This window comes from Numida meleagris, chromosome 3 (genome assembly GCF_002078875.1).
Source record: "Numida meleagris isolate 19003 breed g44 Domestic line chromosome 3, NumMel1.0, whole genome shotgun sequence".
NCBI classification, from domain to species: Eukaryota; Metazoa; Chordata; class Aves; order Galliformes; family Numididae; genus Numida; species Numida meleagris.
Genome location: NC_034411.1, coordinates 29,040,932 through 29,065,878, shown reverse-complemented (window position 1 = coordinate 29,065,878; position 24,947 = coordinate 29,040,932). Strand labels below are relative to the sequence as shown.

General features: G+C 37.0%; 1 protein-coding gene across 3 annotated transcripts in view; it reads right to left on the bottom strand.

Annotated features, from left to right (window-relative positions):
• KIF6 (kinesin family member 6) overlaps window positions 1-24,947 on the bottom strand; it is a 147,645-nt gene that overhangs the window by 15,773 nt on the left and 106,925 nt on the right. For all 3 annotated transcript variants that reach the window (XM_021392999.1, XM_021393000.1, XM_021392998.1), the window contains exon 16: window positions 13,402-13,452. In XM_021392999.1, the coding sequence (XP_021248674.1) occupies window positions 13,402-13,452 (51 nt within the window). The remainder of the gene's footprint in view (window positions 1-13,401; window positions 13,453-24,947) is intronic.

Here is a 24,947-nt window from a genome sequence, read left to right as displayed (position 1 = left end):
GAATTAAGTTGTTTTGAAATTTGTGGAATATTTTTTTTAGATATGAATAAAAATGATTTTGCCAGTTCATTAAAAAAGTTTTCCTGAAACATAAAACCCTACCAATTGCTTTCAACCTGACAGTTTTGGCTACAGAGACAAGAAGATCCAATAGTAGCTGTGCTGGTGCCTGGAAACAGAGTAACAGAAAGAAGATTAAAATACAAATGTGGAAAGTAACTTTGATCAGCAATAGGTTTGAACAGTTCGCATGCATTAGGGAAGTGTCGTGAAAATATGTTTGAGAAATTTTTCAAGGTAGAGAAGAACTGTGAAAATACTCCGAGAGAGTTTAGCCCAAGTTAACCTAAGTAAGCAGCTCAGGATTTCCCTGTGCTATAACAGAGTTAGGTAGCATGCAATACAAGATAAGCTACTTCTGAGAAATGGCAAAACAGCCTTTCCATCATGGGTTGTATGAACCAGGTTCATTTCAGCAGTGAAAAGAAATGTATAGTTACCTTTTAGTCTTACAATAGTTTGTATTTCTAGAGTGAATGAGAACAGTTTAAGATTCCCAATGAAACACATTTAACCTTTATAACTGAAGAAAACTGAAAAGAAACAAAAGATTTGCTGTACAATACATGCAAGTTTACATCCAAATTGCTATTTCTGCCAAGAAAATAAATGCTACATCAACCTGTCATTAGGCCTAAGGAGTGCAGCCTTTCTTTGAGGAATGGAATCTGTCTGGAACAAGAGGGCAGCAGTGACCCTTTTCTGGCTGTCAGCACACCAGCTACAGCCATTAATCTTTTGTTGTAGCACCCTGTAGCCCAGTACAAATGAAACTGAAAAGCATTTTATTTCTTTTAGAGTACTTAGAACAAGCATGTTAATATAGACAGCCAAGATGGACAAAGACCATGGACACTTTTCATTTCATAAATCTAAAGGCTTCATTAGGTGTGCATATTACAAAGGAAGGACAGGGAGATGACATTTGTGGTGGAGAGAGTACCCTCTTTAAAATAAGCTACTTGGAGTGTTAAAATGAGCATGCAAGTCAAGAGATGCAAACAACATGGCAGAGGAGATGTTAGAACAGTAGCATTATATAATACAATACAACTGAACAAGATTGATACTGCGAAGGCTTTAATAATCATGCCAGATCCTGCAAGGAAAGCAGAAAGTCAAGCAATGATTTCAGGGGATCAGTAGATTCTAGTTTGTCAGATTTCCTCCTCAGGAGGAAGGCATAATGTGACAAAGTGCAGAGCTATGTAGGATGCTCAAGGGTAGACAATCTCTGAAGAGCTCCTGAGGTCTGAACTTTGTTCTCCCCTTCATGAACACACATGAACAGCATCCAAGATTGAGAGAAATGTAATCTCATGGAAAAAAAAGAAAGGTTTAGGATGTTACTGCATCCCAGGTGAACCATGCTCATATGAGCATCTTGAATACACCTCAGTGCAAAGTAAGGGAGGCTGAGCTTAAGCTGTCCTCAGCAGCAGTTGAAAGGGACCCTCCTGAGCCTGCCTATCCACCAAGAGTGGCATCTCTAGTCCCTGACAATGAAGGGAAGTAGCGTGGAAGACAGAAACAACTTAAAATGTTAATGCTATTCCTGAAGGGAGAACTTCCCTACATGAAAACATCAGCAAGTTCTGCTAGACAGTACAAAGAGATGCAGGATCACAATATTGTGACTTTCCTTTCCTGATTTATTTAGATATCTAATTCTTGGAAAAACATGTTTGTACTCTCTCAGGGCAGCCTCAGGCAGAACTTGCTCACATACATAAAAACATCAAGAAAAATGTTTTGCTGCTGATAATTACACACTGTAGAAGGGATTTTTTTTTTTATAAATTACCTGCTGAAGTAATAATAAAGAATTTTATAAACATACGAAGCATCTCTATGATGTGAAGCCTCAGCATTCTCAATCTTGAAAATAGCTATGCACATTCCCTCTAGGAATATGCTGGTGATGAAGACAAGAAACACAGCTGTGGGCAAGGTGAGACGCACAAACTTTCATGTATATACACAATGGAAAGAGATGTGTACACTGCAAGCTGATGCAGACCCCTCCAGAAGAAAGCATTGGAGCCCCTGGGCTCCTGCTGCTTGCACACTGTAGTTCTCTCCACCCGCCTGCAATTTCAGCTGCAGCTTAAGCTGAGAAGCTAAGGCAGAGGTTACTGGCTCAATCTGTGCTCTGTATCTGACATCTAACAGTATCACTCTTCAGCAAGCAGGGTCAGATATTTAAAATAACATGAGAAACAACACTGTGAATAGTCAGTACGATGCACAAAGCATAATGTTTGATTACAAATTTAAGATATCTAAGAAGAATTTAGTTTTACCACATATTTTACTTCCTCAAAAGAGTTTCCTTTTCATAGAATCATAGAATCATAGAATGAGCAAGGCTGGAAAAAACCTACAAGATTATCCAGTCCAACCGTCCATCTACCACCAATAACCCCACTAAACCACATCTCTCAGCACAACATCTAAACATACAATGTTTAGTTGTTGTATGTTAGTAAACATACATTGTATGTTTAGTTGTTGTTCACTGTATGTATCTCCCTTCCCCATTAAAATGCATTAAAATGTCAAATCATTTTGTTTAGGTTTCACACCCAGGTTAAGGGGTATAGCAGACATATGGTGTCCACGTTTAGGAAAATATTGCTTATGTATTCAAGGGGCTTCGGCCAGCATATGTCTACACAGTTCTACACAGTAGTTTCAGTAGTGTACTCCCCAGGAATATTAGTTTCTCTACATCAGCCTAACTGCATGTACAACTGACAGGAAAATCTTATGAATCTTACATTTGGAGTATTTTGCTAACAGTACTGATTCACATAATGCAAGGAAGAAGTTTAACAGTTCTACATTGAGTAGTGAAATAGCTAGCAATATTTATATTTATCTTTAGATCAACTGCTTTTGCTTCATCTTCTGATATAACCTCTTTGGCAAAATGGAACACAGGGTATAACTGACATCAGCTGCCTGCTTAGAGATGAAAGTGAACCTTGTGTGAAACAGCAATTAATTGAATATTTTTTTCCTAAAGAATCATAGAATCACCAAGGTTGGAAAAGACCTACAAGGTCATCCAGTCCAATTATCCACCTATCACCAATAGTTCTCAATAGACCAAGTCTCTCAACACAGTGTCAAAACGTTCCTTGAACACCTCCAGGGTTGGTGACTCCACTACCTCCCCGGACAGCCCATTCCAGCACCTGACCACTCTTTCAGAATAGTAGTATTTCCTAACGTCCAGCCTGAATTTCCCCTGGTGCAACTTGAGGCCATTCCCTCTACTCCTATCACTAGTTTGAAGATTGTAAGAGGCATTTAAAGTTATAATGCTTTTAGTTTAATGAAAGGGCCAGTTTTGGAGCAAAAGAAGTACTCAATTTTCCAATACTTTCCTCATGACCATATCACACAGTACCAAAAATAAATTGTAGCACCTGTTAACAATCTCACTGTTTCAAAGCATTATGGAAAACATGGATAAAAAACACTATTCTCAGCATGAAATATCAAGTGTAATCACCACAGTTTACTGAAAGCAGGCAACAACTTGAAATATTCTGACAGATTCTTGTCTACTGTCACAAAATTTTGCAAGAAAACTCTCTGTGACCCTAAACTTTATACTCTCTGGGGCACTCATATATTTCCCAACTTGAGTAAATCCTGGAAGTCAAACTCCTAGGGATTTATTGTCCTTGTGCCTCAAATAACACTGTGCCCCTGCCCTCCAGCTGTACTTTTTTCACTGGATAGTCTTGTGTTTATCTCTGTAAATTTATAGTCACTTGAAGTAACAAAATTTAGAATCGACTTCAGTATCCGGTTAGTATTTTTACTGCTTTATTTATCAGCTTTGCAGCTTTTGGCAAGCTAAGGCTTTAGTGCTTTCAAACTGCAGCATATTTTGTTATTTTGGATTTTTTAAAAAGAGCTACCCTTCAGTTGCTATTCAGGATCATCTTGCAAGGGATTTTCTTGTTCTTTTTTCTTATTCCTCCTCTAGGCCACGACAACCTGTCTTTGTCACCAGTCAGTATGCTGTGTACCTTATACAAAGCAAAGATAGGGATGCACAATGAAATCCATGAGAAGATACTCTCATGTCTGGAATAGTTTACATTGTGGGTTTTAGAGCATGGAGTTGTTTCAGGGGAGGGTCAGGTGGGGGCTAGGGACAGGTTCATCACCAGAGAGTGGTGGGCATGGAACAGGCTGCCCAGGGCAGTGGGCACAGCACCAAGCTGCCACAATTAGAGAAACATTTGGACAATACTTTCAGAGAAAGCGTTTGAATTTTGTGTGGTGCTGTGTGGAGCCAGGGGTTGGACTCCATGATCCTTCTGGGTGCCTTCCAACTCAGGATAATCTACAGTTCTATGATTCTAAGTATACACTGAAGTAAACTGTCTGATTTTCAGTGTATTATAAATGTATGTGTTTAGGGGGGTTGAAGGCATCTGTATTTTGTTGATTATTTATTTTAGTCACTGAGTTTAGCAAAAGTGCCCATGAGCATGCTTCTTCTCTAGGTACTACAGTATTGTTTACTGTCCTACTGGCTTAATATTGATTCAAAGTAACTGACTTTCAATGCACACCTGGAAAGTGAAGATATTTTTTTCAGTCTCTGTGAGCTGTTTTGGCTATATACAGATTCAAATTTCAATTCCCTTAACTCTCATCTTTAAAACTAGTCATCTATATATGTGCTCCTTAAAATACACAACACATGAAACAAGAAGGTGTTGCCTTCTCCTCAGATGCCCCCAGGTGATGAAAGTTTCTTGTGAAGAAACCACCATTGTGGCTAGAAGTTCTCTGTTGGTTTCCAAATACACAAGTGAACTTTACAGTGAATAAAAAAAGAAGCTTCAAATTCAGTGTGTTCCATACATGCCGGTTGATGTAGTGGAAAAGTAATATACTGTGTCATATTCAGGAAGAACCTACTAATGCAGATTCTTGCTTACACTTACTAAATGCATCTTGCCATTAGATTACATAAGATTACATAAGATTGTTTATTGCATCACTTATCTTGCTCATAATATTTGACGCTTATGTACCTGATATTTCCTCCTAAGAAGTGGTGTGACTTATCATCCAACAGTTTTGAGACTTCAGTAACATTCATTTCTACAACATTCAAGAGCTTTCATGGAAAAAAATTAAGTCTCTTTGCTATATTTTGCTATGCTTTTCTTGAAAGAAAAGGGTGAAAAATGCTTCAGAAAAAGATTGCTTATTAAGTATACAAGGAATATACCACTACTAATGTGACCATATTCAACTTGAATTGTTTTGGGGACTGGAATGTGTTTTTGGCCACCTTCATAACCCACTCTAAGTGCCACACTTCTGCTAGCACATACCCATCAGCTGCAGGAGCCAAACAGTGAAGGTCTCTGTGTTAGGTTATCAACTCAAGAAGGTGTGAGAATAAATAAAGAGATATTTACACATTTCTCATCATTCAAACAGATCTTTTCTATGTCCTGTGAAGAAAAGGATATTAAGCTCAATTAAAATGTCCTGGTAGTTGCCAGCTCAATTATACTGTACTGCATATGAGAAGAGATAATCCTGACAACCTGAAACAACTGCAATTCATCCACAAGATTATTACCTGGAGAAGTTTATTCAACCTCTGCACATTTGTGGGATATTAGCAGTAACTACGTGTTCCAAATCATTATTTTCTTTTGATCTTACTATCTGAAAAATTTTGGGCAAAGAAGCAGTGAATTAATTTCTTCTGTTCATTACAGCAAAATGAAAAATGGAAGAAGTTTTGCATCAAATTGCAGCTTGTTCTGAAAGATCAAATTCCACATTAAACTTGCTATCTCTCATTAACTCATCCTGTGCTTTACTTGATACAAATTGCTGTCCTAGATTTTACCTTTATCTTGAAAAAAAATCAATGGAGATGTGAAAAGAGCTTCATTTGCAGTCTATAATTCATTAAAGAACTTTTGTTTGTTATATGTACAAAGAGCTCTCACAGTTCAAATTCTACTGATACAGAACTAGCCTGCTGACCAACGTACCCACATTTACATAAATGTTTGTGCAAATTTGTGGAATCAGAAGGAAGAAGTTTGTGCCTTAAACTGAAAGTTATTCATAGATGTTCTACCATCTTTGTAGATGCAAATGGGAGAAACTACTGAATTGTACTGAAGCCAAAGCAAATCAGCTTAAGCATAGTAGACTGTGTATAAAATTTACATTTCCTTTATCTTATTACTTCAAATTATATGTTAGAATTACCAGATCACTCTGGCTGGGAGGTACTTTGGGGGGCTACCTCCTCAAGGTAAGGTGAAGACTAAATCAGACTGGTTGCCTATCATCTCTTGAAAAACTCTGAGCACGGAAATCCTGCAAATCCAAATAAGGATTTCTCTTAACGCATAACTGTCCTCACATCATATTCTTCCTAATACTTTAATTTTAATAGGCCAAAATAGAGAACTAAGAGCTTTATATACAGATTCTGTTTTCATACTTACTACTCACCTGAGGAAGTCTCTAAATATGGGTGCTGCTCTGGAAGTAATTCCTCCTATTTTATTGTGTTGGCCTGCAACATTAGAGGTGGATGCTAGTGGTATGGCAGTTGAGGTTGAACCTTCCTGACAATATTCCATTACATTTTATTGCTATGCGACAGATGGCAGCGGAGGGACAGTCTGACACAATTGCTTCTGACATGGAAGTTTGTATGAAACAAAGGGGTGGAATTGAACTCCTCCATGAGGAAAAAGTGGCACCCACTGACACTCATCGACACTTGCTGAATGTTTATGGAGACCAAATAGCAGATGTGAGCACAGTGAGGTGGTAGGTGGTGCATTTCAGCAGTGGCAACAGTGAGTTACCTCTGACTGGAGCAGATATTTGAGTGCAGCATGCAGGCTCTTGTTCATATCTGGTGAAAATGCAGAGCTAATGGTGGTGACTGTGTTGAGAAATAGCGTTTTGTAGCTGAGAATTTGCTCTGACAAATAGTTTTATTGTGTTTTGCATACGTTGTAGTTTCCATGGAAATAAATAGGAGGAATAACTTTCAGAACAACCTAGGTAACAATGCTACTTGCACTGAACTTGTTAAGGTTGTAGAAGAAACTTTTGTTGCAAGAGAGTTTACAAAGACTGCAAGCTTTGTCAGTCCTAGCAACCCTGAATTGCTAAAGCCAGTGTCAATACTGAAAACCAGACTTCTGTGCTACAAATTCAGATTCCTAATAGAAATATAACTTGATCCAAATATGAGTTTTACTCTTTTTTTTTTTTGAGATCTGATAAGCTAAAGATGAGTGGATCATAAGGGGAGCTTAATAGGAACACATAAATAATCTCAGACTTTTCTCTGGCAGTGCAGAATAACATTCTTGAAAGATCTCCTTTGAAGATGTAATGCTTTGTTTTTGAGGATATGATGAAAGAGGAAATTCACGGATGTCTCTAGAGATTAGCACTGAATCTAGTAAAACTTGCTAGAAAGAGCATCAGAAATACACAGAAACAAACAAAACTACTGAATACCTTTAAAAAACCTGAAGAGAAACCTAGAGAAAGAGAGGGCTGGTTGGGCTTGAGGCCTGAAAGGCCAGGTTTAAGAGGACTCTTCTTATTATAATACTCTCCTAGAGTTTTACAATTCATTCCTGCATAATACTGGGAAAAACCCAAAACATGTCACCTGACAGCAGTCCTCAGGTACTGCAGCAAGGGAAATTTTGCTGCTTGTCTAACTGATGCTTCAAAATCCTGTTTCTTTTTCCTGACTGCAATAATCTTCACCGAAGAATTTGGTACATGCAGAAATACAAAAGCTCTGAAGAGTTCAGAGTTTTAGCCTTGGATGGCACTGATTCTAAGCCTAAAAAAGCATGTGAAACTAAGAGAGTAAGTCTGTTATAGTGTGTAACTTCATAGATACCTGAGGCCAAAGTCTATGCTGTTTTATGCTGTTTTTCTGCAGAACAAATCTGGAATAACTGCGATGACTTGACTATACTGCAGTGACAAGAAGCCAGAAAGATCTAATCTTCTTAAAATATCCCATGTAATAACTTATATATGTGTTCAAAATTCTTTGCTCACTGGTATTATATGTAGCCAATTTTGCTACGTACATCCTCATATAAGCAATAGTTAAAACTCATCATCATTTTAACAAACATAATGTTACCATTTTTTTTCTGTCAGTATCAGAGTTTCAAAAAGAAACCTTAATGCAAAGCATCTCTGATTACTTTCCTTTGGTGTAGAAAGAGAAGAACAAAACCCATCGCTAAAAAGAATAGCCTTGGTACCACTAGAGGTCATACTAGGAATAAAATCAGTGCCCTGCATGCACAGAAGCAGTGAACTTTTACAAAAGCACTGCTGTTGCTTGAGATTTCAAGTAGAAATACATGATAAACACAGCACACTGACATATTATGCATATAAAGATCGTGAATTTCTAAGAGAAATTTATCCCTTATTCTGAGGCTGTTGCAAACTGACTATGTTGCTTTTTTCCCCTCCTACAATTAGCAGATTTTATGGACTGAAAATGCATGAACTCATCCACATGGTTTAAGGAAGCAATGGTTTAAGCATGGTTTAAGAAAACATGGGGAAATGTTCTTTTTTTTTTTTTTTTTAATCTCTCATCACAAAAGAAAACCTTTAAAATTCTGGAATTCTGACAATCTGATTTTTTACTCAAGTGTCATTTTTTAGCCTGTACACATTATCATTTTTGAGTGCCAGGAATGATGGCTTTAAAGCAGGCCATCTATTATTCTCCATGGATTGTGTCAGACTTGTGGGGGAAAACACAGACTGCCACTTTTCTCAGCTCCTGCATTTTGTGACTGAAAACACGAATGTCTCCTCATTTCATGACATTAGTACAGATCAAGACTCTACTTCTTCACATGAAGAAAACTTAATGGCTTCTCAGTTGCAAGATGTAAAGCAGTGAAAGAAATTGAGCTTATTTTATATAAATATGCATTTATTTAAATAAGAGATTAACTCTGACACACAGCAGCAGTTTGGAATTTCTCTGTGCTTTCCATTCACAGAGATTACAGAAGATTAATTCAAGACAGTTGTTATTTTTTAGCTTAGTTAATATCTCCTCTGTCTGCAGGATGCTGTGTTATGATTGCAGAGAGACCTTTTGTACAATTCCTAAGCATCCCTTGTATACTTAACAGACAAACCATGATGACACAGCCTTTCTAGTGGCATGGACTGTATCTCATTTGGAAAAGTGGGAGCAGCAGTTCCTGATACTACCTATTGTCAACGGTTTACGGGCGTTCGGCCCGGTTCCGTGACAAAGGGGACGGGGGATCCACGGGTCCACGCCCCGGGAAAAGGGAAAAGGGAAAAAGGGTAGGGAGATGGCCCTGAGAGCAAAGAACAGCGGCAACAATCTGAGGAGAAACAAACTAATTTACTAAATAAAATATCGGAATGCAAAACAACACACTGTAATACAATATAATTACAATTTAAGCTGATAAATCCAATACAGAGAGAGAGAATGTCCCAAAATCAAGGTAGGCCTTACTCTACTACCGACGATAAGATGGCTGGAGAGCGAGGTGCTGCCAAGACGAGAGACGGCGGAAAAAAGGATGAGGTCTCGTGATCTGCAAGTTTTTATACTGTGAGCTTTTATATTTTCCCTCTGGCTGGAAAATGGTAACAGAGGAGCAAAGTACCGTGGGGAATGTAGTAGTCCTTCTCTTCTGAGGACCAGGTACATTCACTACATGATGTTATGATGTGGAGTACCAACAACCGAAATTCACAAAACCATGACACCTATCCTTCTGATAATGCTCTTCTTTGAATTCTAGCCAGAGAAAGGTGAGGAAGCAAAATGAAGCACACCAAGAGATGCATATAACAGTGCAGGAACAGCAGCACAAACTAATGCTAATATCCTAAGAACAGATATGTAGCTTTGAAAGTGTAGGAAAAGATGATATGGAAAGGCTATTGAGGGATCAAAGATCAAGAGAAAGCTCCCTATTTTTGCTTGAAACAAATGTGTGTTACAATCTCTATGTAAAAACAACAGATCCCCAAATCCTTGCTCTCAGGCATTTGAAACTCTATAACAAATCAAATGCTGGCATACATTTTTCTGAGACTGAAACATACCTGTTATTTTTGACACATCTAGTCACTTCATTTTTCATGAGGAATATGTTTTTTTTTTTTTTCAGTGGAAGTTTTGACTGAAAAGAACTCGGGAACTTATTTTTGAACATCAGAAGAAATACAAAATCTTACTTCTAAATGTCGAGTCACAAAACTTGATAAAACTGTTTGCTAAGTAAAATGTTGGTAAAACTGGGCCTTGATGCTGACATTCTTACAAAGGATGCAGTTTCCTTTTGCAGATCCACAGTTGCCATTTTTACTCATGTTAGATTTAATTCTTCTGGACAGCTGTACACAGAACAATGACATTGCACAGAAAAAGAAAGGCATGTGGTGCTAAAGATGCTGCATCACTTCACCTTGATTTAGCAAGTGTTTCAGATTCCTGAAATTTCTGTGAATGAAGTTTGCAGGATCTGCATGAGGCTGACTGAACAGCTGTGGGACTTGCAGATTTGCTAAACATTTCTGCTGATACAGGCATATCAGTCTGGTGTATGTTATGAAAATGCCTAACTTCCAGTGTTGAGGAAGTTAGGCATTTTCATAAGGAAACTTCATGAGGAAGTTGAGCAGAGGCCTCTACGTGAGATGCAGTTGAATAGACAAAAACTGTGTTGGGCTCTACCAGGATGACTGCATTCCCATAGGAATATCTTCCTGGTACTGTATGCCATAGGTTTTCTTGGGTCATCAGATGGGTCCAGTTTAGGATTTACTCTTCCCCCACTGCTGGTGAATAATGCTACATGAGCCTAACTGTCTATTTGAAATCACGTTCAACCAATGTAAAACCAGAATAGCGTTTTACTGAAATGCTAATTCAAAGCTTCTCAAGATAATGACTTCCTATAAAATATGCATTTACATTCTAAAACATTGCAAAGCCAGGGGAAGTTTTTCTTTCTGACATTTTCTTACATCTTTTCTAACCCAGAAAGTATGGTGACCCAGTGTTTTTGGTCTGTCAGTACTTCGGTTCTGTGCAAATTATTTCATTTCAAATACTGCCCCAAAAAAATGCAGTTAAACATGCAAAAGGAAGTGAAAAGTTAGAGGGAAGAAACATACAAGCCCTTAAAGAGGGGAAATTCAAAATAACTGATATTCTGGAGGGAAAACATTGAAGGAAAAGAGAAACTGGGAGATAAATATGAAGGCAGGAAGAATTAGGAAAAGTGAAAGAGGAGATCAATGAGAAGGTGGAAAAGGAAATAAAGAGCAAAGAAAGAATAGGAAAGCAGCGAGGAAAAAAAAGTATCATAGTTTTCAACTCAGTCATACCATTTCTTGCCCCTTCAGACTGAATGTTACTCTGACAGACCTTACTGAATAAAATAAGTTGTTTGCATAATAAGCTATTCTAATCATTAAGAAAGATTAAAGCAATGCTGAGAGTAAATCCTTGTTATTTTACATAACGTATTCAATGTTTCTGGTTTTGTAATAAAAAACATGGAGCACGTCCTTGCCTCCAACGAAACCTCCTACACATTTGTGTTCTTCGTTAACTTCCAGCATCTGATGTTTTAGAAGAGAGAGCTAAGAACAATGGGTTAAGTAGTGTAGTTATCCTTCAGTGAATGAGAAATTCACATCTTAAACATGGCCATAGGGGAAGCAGATCTACACTCTTCAAAATCAAAGTAGAATAGCTTCTTACAGAGTTTTAACCATAAGATGACTTAAGTTAAGAAAAAAAAAAAAAGCCTGCTGGAAGATGTTTACTTGGCTCCTGATTGAAACAATGGGGTGTTTTATTTCATGTTGGAATTTCAACAGACTCTCAATTATCCTTTTTACCAGGCAGCTTTAATTTAAGAATATCTCGATCACTTTCTAGTCATCAAGAAAGCCTGTAGGAGACTTGACACCTGTTACTCCTTGGAGGAACATTCATCCAAAAGGCAGACAATATTTCCCCATCTCATACAATAAATATTGTCACAATTTCCAGAATATTTAGAAGAATGATTAATTAAGGGGAAATAAAGGTATGGAAAATACTTTGTGCAGTCCAGACTTCATGATAGTAAGTAGAGAGCAATGCTCAATCAAAAGCAAAAAGCACATGGGTTGCCTGCTCCTTTGTGGAATACACTAAGAGAGTATTTACAATGTGAATGTATAGCTGGTAAGGTCACTCTGTCATTTCCTAAGGACATGAAAAAAATTATGCTTACCTACTTTATGAAAACCGGATTAGATAGTTAATGAGAATAGCATTTACAACACAAATGTCTCTATATTAAGAAATTAGTATACAAGACATACAAGATGCCTTGAGGACAGGACACCATCCAGAGAGACATAGACAAGCTTAAGCAATGAGCCCAAGATCTAGGTGAGGTGGGCTTAACTTGTTATTGCCCCTAGCAGACTTTTGTCACATTTTTGCTACAGTTTACTGTCACAAAAGTGGAATTCTCTACTAGGCTGTTTTCAGTACAAATCCATGGAGTCCACCTAAAGCATCTTAAACCAAATTTGGATAACTTTACACTTATGCGAACAACTTACGTAGACATTTTTAGCTTCACAGCTGTGTCAACAGAAGCTACATGGAATAATTTTTCAACTTCTATAACTGGATGTGAAAGAAATGACCAGTATACTCTTTCAGTCCCAAGTGGAATGAAGAAAATTTAAAAGGATGTTAGACTGATTGTGGCAACATGGCTAACTAGAAGCTCAGCTTTATGACAAACCAATACCTGTCAGTGGGAAACAAAGAGTCATTAGCACAAAAAAATGAAAATGCTAAGCTCCTGCCTGTGGCAGGAGGGTTGGAAATTGATGATCCTTGATGTTCCTTCCAAACCAAGCCATTCTATGATTCTAAGAACTTAGATCTCTCTGGTCTTCTGTTGGTCAGCCTAAAAAGATTGTTTTTGCAATTAAAGCAAAACAAAAACAAAAACAAGAAAGTGATAGCAAATCCAACACAAAATGTGTAAACTTTTGCATAATTTTCCTCACCATAAATAAAATCAAATGCCTTTTTGAGCCAAATCTCTGGCAAAATTCAAAAATTCTGTGTTCTTTATGTTATGGAATGTAGAACTATCAGGACATGAACTGCTGAAAAAATACAACATGCTCAACAAACAGATTAAGTCCTGGGAGATAATTTGTTGCTTCTGAGTGTTTCTATCTTACCTAGAGCAGCTCTTTGAATACATCTCTGGGTTATCTCTCCTTTCAAATGGTCTGCAAAAGAAAAAAAATGCATACAGTCAGTTTTAAAATGCAAAAAAAAAATAATGAAGTCATTGCTTATTTCCCACCATCAAAAATCTCACGTCCAGTTGGCCAGTTTAAGGATCTTGTGATTCACAGGACAAGTGATTTTCTGAGCTCTCTTTGCTGTTGCAAGTAAGCAGGTATTCAAAATTTGGCCCTACATATCCTAAAATTTATCTTCGTACAATAAGAAAGACTGAAAATGAAGCTATTTGCTGTCAAGCACATTCACAGGATAATGAGCTCCTGCTGCTAGATACAAAAGAAGTCCAAGTGAGGCTAGAAAACATACAGAATTCCAAGTATTTTTTCAAACAGACTTGTAGACGCTAAGAGTGGAAATGAGATATTAGATCATCCAGTCCACCTCGCTGCCAGTGAAAAATTGGTTCTCTACAGTCTTTTTTTTTTTTCATGTTTGTCCAACTCAGTTTTAAATAACCCATGTGCTAGAGCTTCTGCAAGTTCCACTACTCAACAGCACTCACTGTGTAGATGTCACTAGTGTTCAATCAGAAGTTGACTTAATTTAATTATCTCATTATTCCTAGTTAGGATCTCATGCCCCATACAATTCACCTTTACCCTTCTTTAATTAATTTCCTCCTTGATCTATGACACTGGTCCAGTTCACCAGTTATTTCAAATCATAATTAAATTACCACATGGGAAGCCATTATTCACTAATATTAATGGAACTGATAAAGGAAAAACGTAACCCCAAATGTGCAATTTCAGCAGTATTTGTGTTCTGAGGGAGGATGGCTTATATTTCTCAAATTTTCAAACAAAAACAACTTCTTAGCAGAGACTTGTTCATTGTCTCTACTGATCTGTACATCTGGATGCTAGGGATTGAAAAAAAAAAATCCTTGCAGGATTCACATTTTTTCTCCTGATTGATTACTATTTATATCATATTAGCATGTATTCTGAAGTAAAAGTATTTTCAAAACAAATTATGTCATTACAAGCTGTAAAGTGCTTAAATGGAAAACGGAAAAAAAAAACATTTAAATTCACAGGTCATAAGGATCAGACTGTTGAGTAAGTACTAAAGAACGATGACTAATTAATGTCTTAGAGAAATAAGAGAATATTTATTTGGTATTTAGCAACATTGTGGAATAGGTACTGTATTCAATACATAACAATGTAACCACTAAGTTATGTTATTTTGGATGTCTTATGAAAAAATACTACACACAAAATAGAAAAACAACCCCCCCAAAACCCTACCTACTCTTTGTCTATAAAAAAGATACTGCAAATTTCCACTTTGCTGCACATTAAGCTATATACTTTTCAATTATTTCCATGCAAACCAGTATATTATTCCCTATTTAAAGCTATTACAAACAAACAAAATATTACAAATAAATTAAAAAAAATACATGAAACTGGATCACATTTTTCCAGAAAAAACCTATTTGAAAGATCCAAACTTATGGAGTTTGTGCTTTGAAAGATTTATAAAGCAACTCAGTTAAAGTCAGTACTCAGTGAAAAGTGTAATCTTAGATATTAATATCCACAGAGATGTTACTCTATATTGAACCACAAGACAGTTATGAAACAATTTGTAACAACCTTGTGATTCATCTCAGTGGATTGATCTTAGCTTAGGTTCCTCAAAAAGCCATATATTCACCTATGACACAAGTACCTTTATGTAAAGGCTTAGAACATCCCTTTCTCATGTGTGGTGAGCTGTAAAATACATTATCAATGTCATTAAAAAAATAGGAGTTATAAAACATGAGTTATTAAAAAAAAGATGTTACAAGTAGTTAAAATATGCTACTTATTAAAAGCCAGATGAAAGTGAATTACATGTGAAGTTCTCTTATCATGTCAACACGTGATTTCAATGCCGTCAATACAAGTATGTGGAAATAGAAGAATATAAGAGCTATTTTTTAATGATAATAGCCAAGAAGCTTCAGTTTTAATTAGCTATAATTTACCAGTACAGCTGGGACAGATAGCTCAGAGGCTGCAGGAGCCCTAATTTTATTGCAAGCTATTACAGCCAGCCAGAAGCATATAATGCCCCAAAGACTCCTCCCTCCTTTTCTTCTAGCCTTCCATGACATGGACCATAACACTGTAGGACACCTTATCCTTATATCTGATGGCTTCATGAACGAATGAGAAGCTGGAGCCAGACAACCTATAATCAGAGGGGAACCAAAGAGAAGTTCTTTGGCTAGGAATGTAAAAGTGTAGTCTTACCATTCTTATAGCAAAACAGTTTACTTTTTGTTCCATAGGAATAGAAAGGCAACATTTATCTGATTCAAATAATCCAAACTTCTTATTCAGGGCAGCACCAACTGAACTCATTTCACAGAAAAGTTCCTGAGGAGAAATAATTATTCTATTTTGGGAAAAGAAGCCCAAACAGAAATCCTATTCAGAAGATGTGAAGGTATCACAAGACACCTAACTATAATTCCATACCACTACTTAGACAGGTACAATTTAATCTTTCAGTTTATTTTAATCTAATTTGAAATCTTACTGTTTATTTAGATTTCCCTTGGAAAAAAAAAGGCCCTCTAGTTTTCGCATAGAAACTCTTATTTTTGACAAAAAGTTAATGTTCTCTGTCTATGTTTTTGATTAGAGTAATCTTGCTCTGTTTTCACTACAAATATTTGTGGGGAAGAATGAATGTTCCTGATCTGCTCTACTTTTCTTTCTCTGAGAACACCATCATCCCAATGCAAAGTTTGAAGTTCATAAGTGACAGAATTAGAGGATGATTCAAATCCTTTTGCCTGCACAGATCTTCCCATATACACAAATGAAAGATTTTGGTTTTTAGTACTGCCAGTTCTACAACCTTCATAAATAAAAATATTTACTCAAATAAATATGAAGAATAACATTCTCATTTAAAAGATATCTTTTGATTCCAACAGTGTAAATTTGTGGACAACGTAGTGCTTAAATATCTTCTGCAAAAATTGAATTTAATACTTGGCAAACACCTCTCAACAAATGGCTAATTATGTTTACTGAAGTTTCACCAAACAAGAAGCTGAAAGGAGGGCTGAAGTTAATACTGAATAACTTTTTTTTCCAGTGGAGTCATTCTTCATTTGGAGATAACAATCCCAATAAAATGTTCAATGCTGCAACTTTGCATGTTTTGGCAAAAATGTAGTTTTCGTGAATTTAAGAATTTACTCAGCGTGCAGCCAGCTGTCATTTAGGCTGTGATAAATCTATTAGTTTTGGACTGTATTTCTGGACACGTGTACCAGTCTGAGGTATGGAAAAGAGATGAACCGGTAACACAGAACTTCAGCTTTGTGACAAGAGACAAAAGCAAGAAGGTAAAATGGAGGAGACAAAGTGGAATAGAGAAGTTTAATTAGGAATGATATAAAGTAGAGAAAAGTATCTAATTATACTAACTAAATATCAGAATCGGTAACTTGAATAGTGTATCTCTCCTGTAACTTTTTGTCTTTGCGTTACCCCAGACTATTTCCAGGACCTAAAATTATCTTCCAATTCATTTCAGACAGTGAATGCTTTGACATTACTCTATACATTTCAAGCCAATACAAAAATGAATATGTTGCAATTTAAAAAAATATTGATTTAAAATCGTACGTTTTTTGGCTTCACTTGAGTCCATATTGCAGGCTTTAACACTTCTCATACATTTAATTAGACGTTCCATATAATACTATTCTAAGGCTTTAAAGGCTGCTAACTTAAAGAATAAAAATACTGGACAATCTAAGAGTACATATACAACCTGAACTTCCACTCTTTGAGAACACTTGCAGTTGTTATTGTGGATTAACTTTTATCTTGTTGCAGGGTATTTTCTGACTTTATATTTGACAGGCTTAAGTCTTAGTCAATAATCTCACATCTACTGTTATTTCTTAATATTTTGCTATTATTTTACCACATTTTCCAATCTATGTTTAGCCAAAGTCATTCCATACTGAAGATTCTGAAATCTTCACACCTTAGAGTGGAGACTGCATCTCTTTCTTTATTCTTCATTGAATCCTTTTTGTTTTAACTTAAAATATCTTACAGAACATCCTCTTAAGTATCTGGGGTACCTCCCATTCCTGGAACTCACCCTTCAGGGCATACTGAGTTCTTAATAATGCTATACGTTCTAAGCATTAGATCTATGTTTAGAGTCTCCAAAAATCACAACTGTTTAATCCAACTGAGGTTATGTTTTCAAGGCATAGTGCAGAACTGAGCTACAGTTGACTTGCTAGCTGAAACGCTAACGCAACTTTCACCCATGACAAAATCATGCTGACAGAGGAATGTTTTGAGATTTTCTGCATGTTCCTCTAGTGTAATTAGACTGATAAATAAAGCATTTCTCTGTCTAGCGGTTATCCTGGTGCAATGGAATGCTCCCTCCTGTCCAACTTCCTCCTTTGGCCTGGCTTTTAATCGTAAGGTCTTGCTCAGGACTGATAAGATGATTCTGCTAAATACTGTAGCTGAGTCAATCATCTTACCCAATAAATAGGAAACAGCCTGAGAGCCCCTTGAGCTCTAATCCTAACAGATGTCATGTGATCTCCCCAATTCCTTCTAAATATTGTGAAGTTTGAGTGACTGTAGTCTCAGGGTGCATTATGTGGAATATTTACCAGAGGTGACCTGTTGAAATGTCCACCTCTTGAGAGGTGGATAGATCTCCAGAATGGAATATCGTGGATAATCCATTCCATGATAGTTCCCTAAGTAATGTGAGCTGTGATCTTAGCTGTTAGCAAACACCAGGGGAGCCTGCTATACTGACTGTAAGAAAAAAAACATAATGGAATGTGGAGCAGGATAGAAGTCCCATGGCCAAACGTCGTCATCATCCTGCTGGGTTGGGGCCTTGATGATACTACTGGAACCAATAAACTATCTCGTTTTCCTGAGCCAGCAGTTTTCCACCTTTCAGTCAAAAATGCGGTCTGGGAGTAAACTTTGCAAAACAAAGATATGTTTGACTAGAGTCACTCAAGCTCTACCTGAAAGTAAGAGAATAGTATGAGAGAGAAGAAATTTTGGGGAAGATACCATCACGGACAAACCGGGAGGACATTGCTACCTTCTGTGACCAGGCAGGTCAACAGACAAAGCATTTCTTCCCCCCACCAACAGGGACACCTATTGGGTAAGACTTGCACACTCAGTTATGCCAAGAAACTTAGAAATCTCTATAGTTATTCCATTATTTGATGTTTGTGGTTGGCCGTATTATTCATGTTCTTGGTTAACTTCACTTGCTTTGCAGATAGTGTATTTATCACGAGCAATCCAAAACAGTCTGTAATCTGTTGCTTCAAGAAACTGCACAATTAATTAATCTAGCCTTGTGAGTCCTCATTGGGTGTGGCCAAATTCCTTAAGCGTGGCTGTGAGAGCCCATTCGAATGTGACTAGATGAATTGGGCAGCATGCTATTTGTGAGTCTGTAATTGTGATACTTCATGCATTGAACTTGACCAGATTTATAGTACTGAATTGGGCATCACTCAGAATACAAGCTCAGCCCCAGATCCTCTAATACCTGAGGACAAGCTCGAATGCAATGGGGTTTAATTTTCCACAAAACTTATCTGCCCTTTTCACATGACACCTGGATAGCTTGCACAGACCCACAAATCTCTAAGTGGTTTAGACATCATCAGGAAAAAATAAGCCAAAAGATATAAACAAGTGCAGCACTGTCTCTTGGCCTGTGGAAGTAGGCAGATTCACTGTCTGTAATGCAATGCCCCTATGCAGTTGGACTCAGCTGTTAGCCAGCTATGAAAACCCACTACACACTCTGGATTGACTGCATTTGATTTATAAAGCTGTGTGCATCCATTTGAGGAAGAGAAGGAGTCTTGCTGAATAAACATGTTGAAGCTCTATATTTAGCATTAGTAAGGTACGTTTTAGAGGGAAAGAGGCAGAGTACTCATAACTTCCATAAAATAACTTCCTTAAGTCTTGTAGGGAAATACTTTCAACTGAGCTTGAGGCTGGAGTTTTAAGTTTACAAAGGATTTCTAAAATATCTTGTTTCTAATAAGGCATTGAACTAGGAGCCACTGAACTAAAATGGAGACACTTGAATGGAGTAGTTTCTCAAACATGGAAACTTCAAATGGAGATACTTATGGGAAATCTTAATATTAGATACTCTTGAAAATCTGGTGCTGAAATTTTGTGACAACACAACCTATGATAATAAGTATCTGTCATGAAAGTAAAGAACAGAAAAAAATCTGTTGTACCTCAGCATCCCACAACACTAAGATCAAACAAACTGCTCAGCCCTCCTCTGACCCAGAGAAACAAGGCAAATTCTGACTTTATAACCTTGGTCCTGATGTGATGAAAAAAATGGGTCAAACAACTCTATAAGGACAACTTGGGTAGGCAAAACAATCTGACTCAACACTATTTCTTACGAAAGTGATCTATTTTGGGATACATGGTTGTCCAAATCCCCCTGTAAACTGACAAGTCCTAGCCTTCAGAAAGTTCTCTGAGGCATCAAAAAAGGAAAACCAAGACTGCAACACTCAGAGTCTCCTGATTATAGCCAAGATATCTTTCAAGGTACAAAACACAGACCTCATCAACAGTAGAAGTATATTAATGATAATACATGAGTAAAATAAGTATAACCTGCTGTAGCAGATTTCTGTCTTTTGTTCACTGAAGAAACATCTGTGGCAATCTAAGATTTAAATGACTCCCCTTTCTCCTTCCCTATCTCCCTTCCCCTTCTCTCCACGTTTGCTGTCAGAGGTTTCTGCCCCCACAGAAGAGCAGGTAGAAGCAAGTATCTACCTGTGTCCTGGCTATTCCAGCATAGTCTGGCATCTCAGAACAAGAATATATTTATAGGCAATTTAAAGTCTAAAGTTAATTTTCAAGTTATTTGGAATGTGTGAAATACTATCAAATGGTCTTTTGCAGGCTGTGCTAGGAGGAAACAGTCAATGCCAGCAAGAGATTGGGTGGACTTCTGAGAGCAAGGTGGCTGATGATATCTTGTAGAACTCATTAGAGTCAGAGAACCCTGGAAAGGTAACAGGCCGAGATTTGGAAGCTCAATCCTGACTTCCACATCAAATCCGTGGTTTCAAACCACAGTCTACACCCAGCATATGAACATTTACCCTTGGAAATGTACACTTAATACACTGTAATTCTTTCAGGTTTATGTATCACAGATTCAAATGCATATGTTTGAGTATGGTGTAGGATATGGGATATAATCTTTTCCTTGCAGTACTCAGCAGAGAATATAACACTTTGTATCAACACTTCAAATTCCTTCAAGCATGATTAAATTTACAAACAGAAAGCTTATGAAACATCCTCTGTCACATATTGTAGGATAACATTGCATTTGAACTCACTGATTGTAGCTTAGGAAACTCAACAGTCCTCTAAATTCTTTCCCCATTTCTATGTATTCAATTCCATCCTCTGTATAAACTCCCTGCTCTCTCCATTTCTTGTGGGTTTTTTTGTTAGTTTTGGCTAGATTATGTCATATTTATTTTTCTTAACTAGGATGAGCGTTTACCACTTTCTTACTGATCAACATTTCTGTAACTGTTCGTTATTTGGTCTGGATTTCCATAATGCCCCTTACTGGACAGATTTTTTTTGCTGGCAGCCTTTTTTACCTGCTCATTGGTACACAAAGAAATTCCTTGATAGCGTTATACAGTAAAACTGTTGAGAAACTGTGGTTTTTTTTTTTCCTGATCATATCATTTTTGTCCTTTCTCTTCCTTTAAGTGCAGACTGCCTTAGGCTCTTTAGGTCTGAACTGCTGAGGTGTTATCCAAGTCCCATTCACCTATATTGGGGGACTGCTATAATGTACCACAGTGCCCATTTACCTAAAGGCACAGAATTCTTCTTTATAAGAAGTAACATGGGAAGTGGCTAGTGCACATAAATTCATAACAAATCACATACACGATACTAGGATATCTAGGCTAACCAACAAAAACCACAAAATGCTCCAGAATGCATTTCAACATCTTGAAACTGGAATACAGAACTTGGATGCTTTCTGAATTTAGAAACAAATACTCAGAACTTTATACTATCATCCCAAAGTTGGCTGTCACTACCCATCTTTTTTTTTTTTTTTTTAAGTCAAACTCAGTGCTGCCAAGCATTTTAAGCTAAGCATGGATGTTTATCAAGAAGTACTCTCCAGGGCACTTCAGTAGAAGGAAATAATTTCTGGATTGTCAATGGGTAGAAGATAGGCTGCTGAACATTCAGCTCAGTCAAGAAAGTAGTACTTCTATATGCACTAGCAAGGGCAGTTTGTTGCATTTCAGGAATTAAAGTGGACTAAAAAGACTTTAATTTTCTAGCTCTCCTGAATCTACTTACCTAAATTTCCTTTAAGCTATACCTTGGATGCCAAAGACTGTTTTTAGATGATGTTCGAAGTTAATAAATATTCTGCATATCTATTTTCCTTCCCTCTGCTGGAAAGGAGTCAGAAATGATGCACATCTGGAAACTCTTCCTCTGTTGCTTATTTATTTGTCCATTAATTCAATATTAAGCTGGCCCAAGGAAGCATGGCTGAAAAGCAATGTCGTATGGACAAGAAAATATAATCTGTGCATCTAGAGCTCTGGATGTTCACTTATATGACTATATATACAGTTCATCTTTTGATTATTACTGATAAAATAAAGTGAAAATAAAGAATGAGGAATATAAAGTCAGAGGTACAACTCTGCATACAGCTCTTCCCCCCTCTCCAAATGGTCACATTTAAGAAATTTAAAAATAAATAATAGAACCTAGAGTGTGAACAAGCACACTTAAAGAAAATATATTTTACCCACAGCAGGTTTTCTGTCAACTGCACATCAGGTAAAATTAACATAGGATCACAGCAGATATGACAGCAAATTTAAAATTAAATGTATAAAAAAAAATACAGCTCTGGAGCTGCTCAGGTATGCTTCCATGTTCTGAGGAAATCAGGTTTTTAAGGTGATGGGGACGAGAGAATGAGAATGGGTGCATGACTTCTTTTTTTCTTGCTTGTAACTTGTGATAATTATACCAAGCCCATAAGCAGCTACTGTGTTTGTTTTAGATGCATACTAACATCCCAGTAAAACCTGAAATAGTTTCCTGTAAAGATACAGTATATTTATTTCAGTGTTTAGAATGAGCCCAAGTCTTCTTTTGAATTGCTCAGCAATTTAAGTTGCAACTTGACTGTATATAACTTGCACAATGAGATCAACAGCTCTGAAGTCTTTCCTCAAGACTTAACAAAAGTGCACGAGAACGTCATATTACAACTATGCACTTTTGATTGCACTCCTGCAACATCCACAACAAGCTGTGGTGACATTGCTAGTTCTATACGATTAAGAAGTAGGTTGACTGGGGAAAAAATAACTATAGTATTTCAGTATGCATATGTATGTGCATGTACAGTGCAAGGCTGCATCAATGCTGACCAGACGTGTAAATGAATCACAAGATCCCATGAAACACTGTTTTTGCTCTCAGTGCTCATGAAGGGGCATAAGTCTTCAACAGTGCATCTCTGAATAAGCTAATAGGTTTACTATCTCCAGGCTTTGAGATCTTGATTCCTCAAGATCCTCCTAAAGTATCAGGCCATCCAGTACTAAATAAAGACATGATCAAAAGCAACCCTGTGTAAAATAATATAGGAATATTTTTAAAACAATAATATAGTGAGAAGTATTATCTGACTTCTCTTAAACAGCAAATTCAACCGACTTCATCAGAACAGCCTAATAAAGTAGCAAAACACAGTGCATCATTCTAGCAACGCTAAGAGTTTTTAGTCTGTAGACAGACAACAAGAAGGAAATCTGTTACTGAGAGGTACTTTTCCAAGTTTATAGTCACGGCAGTTCATAACTTGATTAAATCCGATCAGCTCGGTCCATTTGGTTTTAGTTATCCTAGTGAAAACTCTATGTAAAAAGTGTTTACTTAGGTTCTTCCTGAGCATAATTTTTTCCCCTGAAAATACTTCTGTTTCTAAAGAACAGAACATCATTTGTAATAATTAGAAAATGAAAATGTTTCCTACATATGTAGATTCCAACATAGATCCAAAGAAAACATTAATGTCTTAGGCCTGGAGTCACTTACACTAATAAGGTTCCTCTGTTTAAAGAATAGCACATCAGGGGAGCATAATAGAGCTGTTCAAATGAATTCATTCATTTTGGTATTTTCTGAATGAGTCATTTGACAAATCATGTTTTCTTGTTTTGAGGACGTATTCAGCCTATGCACTGTCACCCAGGAGCATTGCCTATTGTCTGAAAGTAAAAACAAACATATGTAAGCTATGCTGAAACAATGGACAGTATTTAGCATTGGCACAAACATATGCATTGCCCCCTGAAGCCAAAAGACTTGTACCTTCCAAAATAAGTTTATTTTTAAAATTTCTTGTGTGCTGCTGCAGGGACAATTTTACGTTACTGAAGATGCTATCCTCTAACCTTTTCTTTCTGGGATAAGCAGGAAACCAGTAAGGCTGCCAGAAAGCTGCTTGGGCTTCTTGATTCTCTTCTCTCTCAGCCTCAGATTCAACACAGAAAGGAAGACAAATCCTGTACTAATGAAGGACTAACAAACACATAGCAACAACATTGTTCCTTCTGTCTCTTCTGACATTTACATGACCCACTGGAGAAGTAGCAGCACAGACAGTTCTGGTCCAATTGCCATCAATCTAGGTACTTCTGAAGGGAGACAAGACTTAAACCCATGATGTTTACATTGCCTACAGTGAGTGTAATAAAGACGGATTTTCTCTCCTATTTACAGAAAGACACAGTAATACTTCACAGGCTACTATAATAGAATTTGTATTCTTGTCTGATTTTCCTCCTTGCTTGCACATCTGACTATATGTTTCCTAGTGAATGCCATTCAGCTAAAGCTATTACTTTATTATTCATTTCTTACACATAGGTATTAAGAATTACACCAAGAAAACAGAATCTCACTACTCTAACACAATGTGAGCCCTGCTCCTATGCTACTTTGCAGTGACTTCTCTTGAGATTCTAATCACAAAATGTCACAAAAAATTAAAAAAATATATTTGTTGTTTGTTGATTACAAACAAGATAGTTAACTTATTATAGGTTATGGAGACCCTAATCACAGCTCTGAGTCTCTCACAAGATGGTAGCAACCAGCTACCATTTTGTAGCTATCTGCCAGGCCTGGGTGAAATGCATAACACTACTTCTGCCTGTAAAGCACCTTGAGAAAGGTGATCAAATGAATTACACTGTGAGTGATCACAACATTTATATAGTGTGCTCTACAGGTCACTGACTAAACTGAGCCATAGGAATCATGCTTGAAGAGAGTTAGACATCAGTAGAAAAAGAACCTCAGTGGAACTGAAG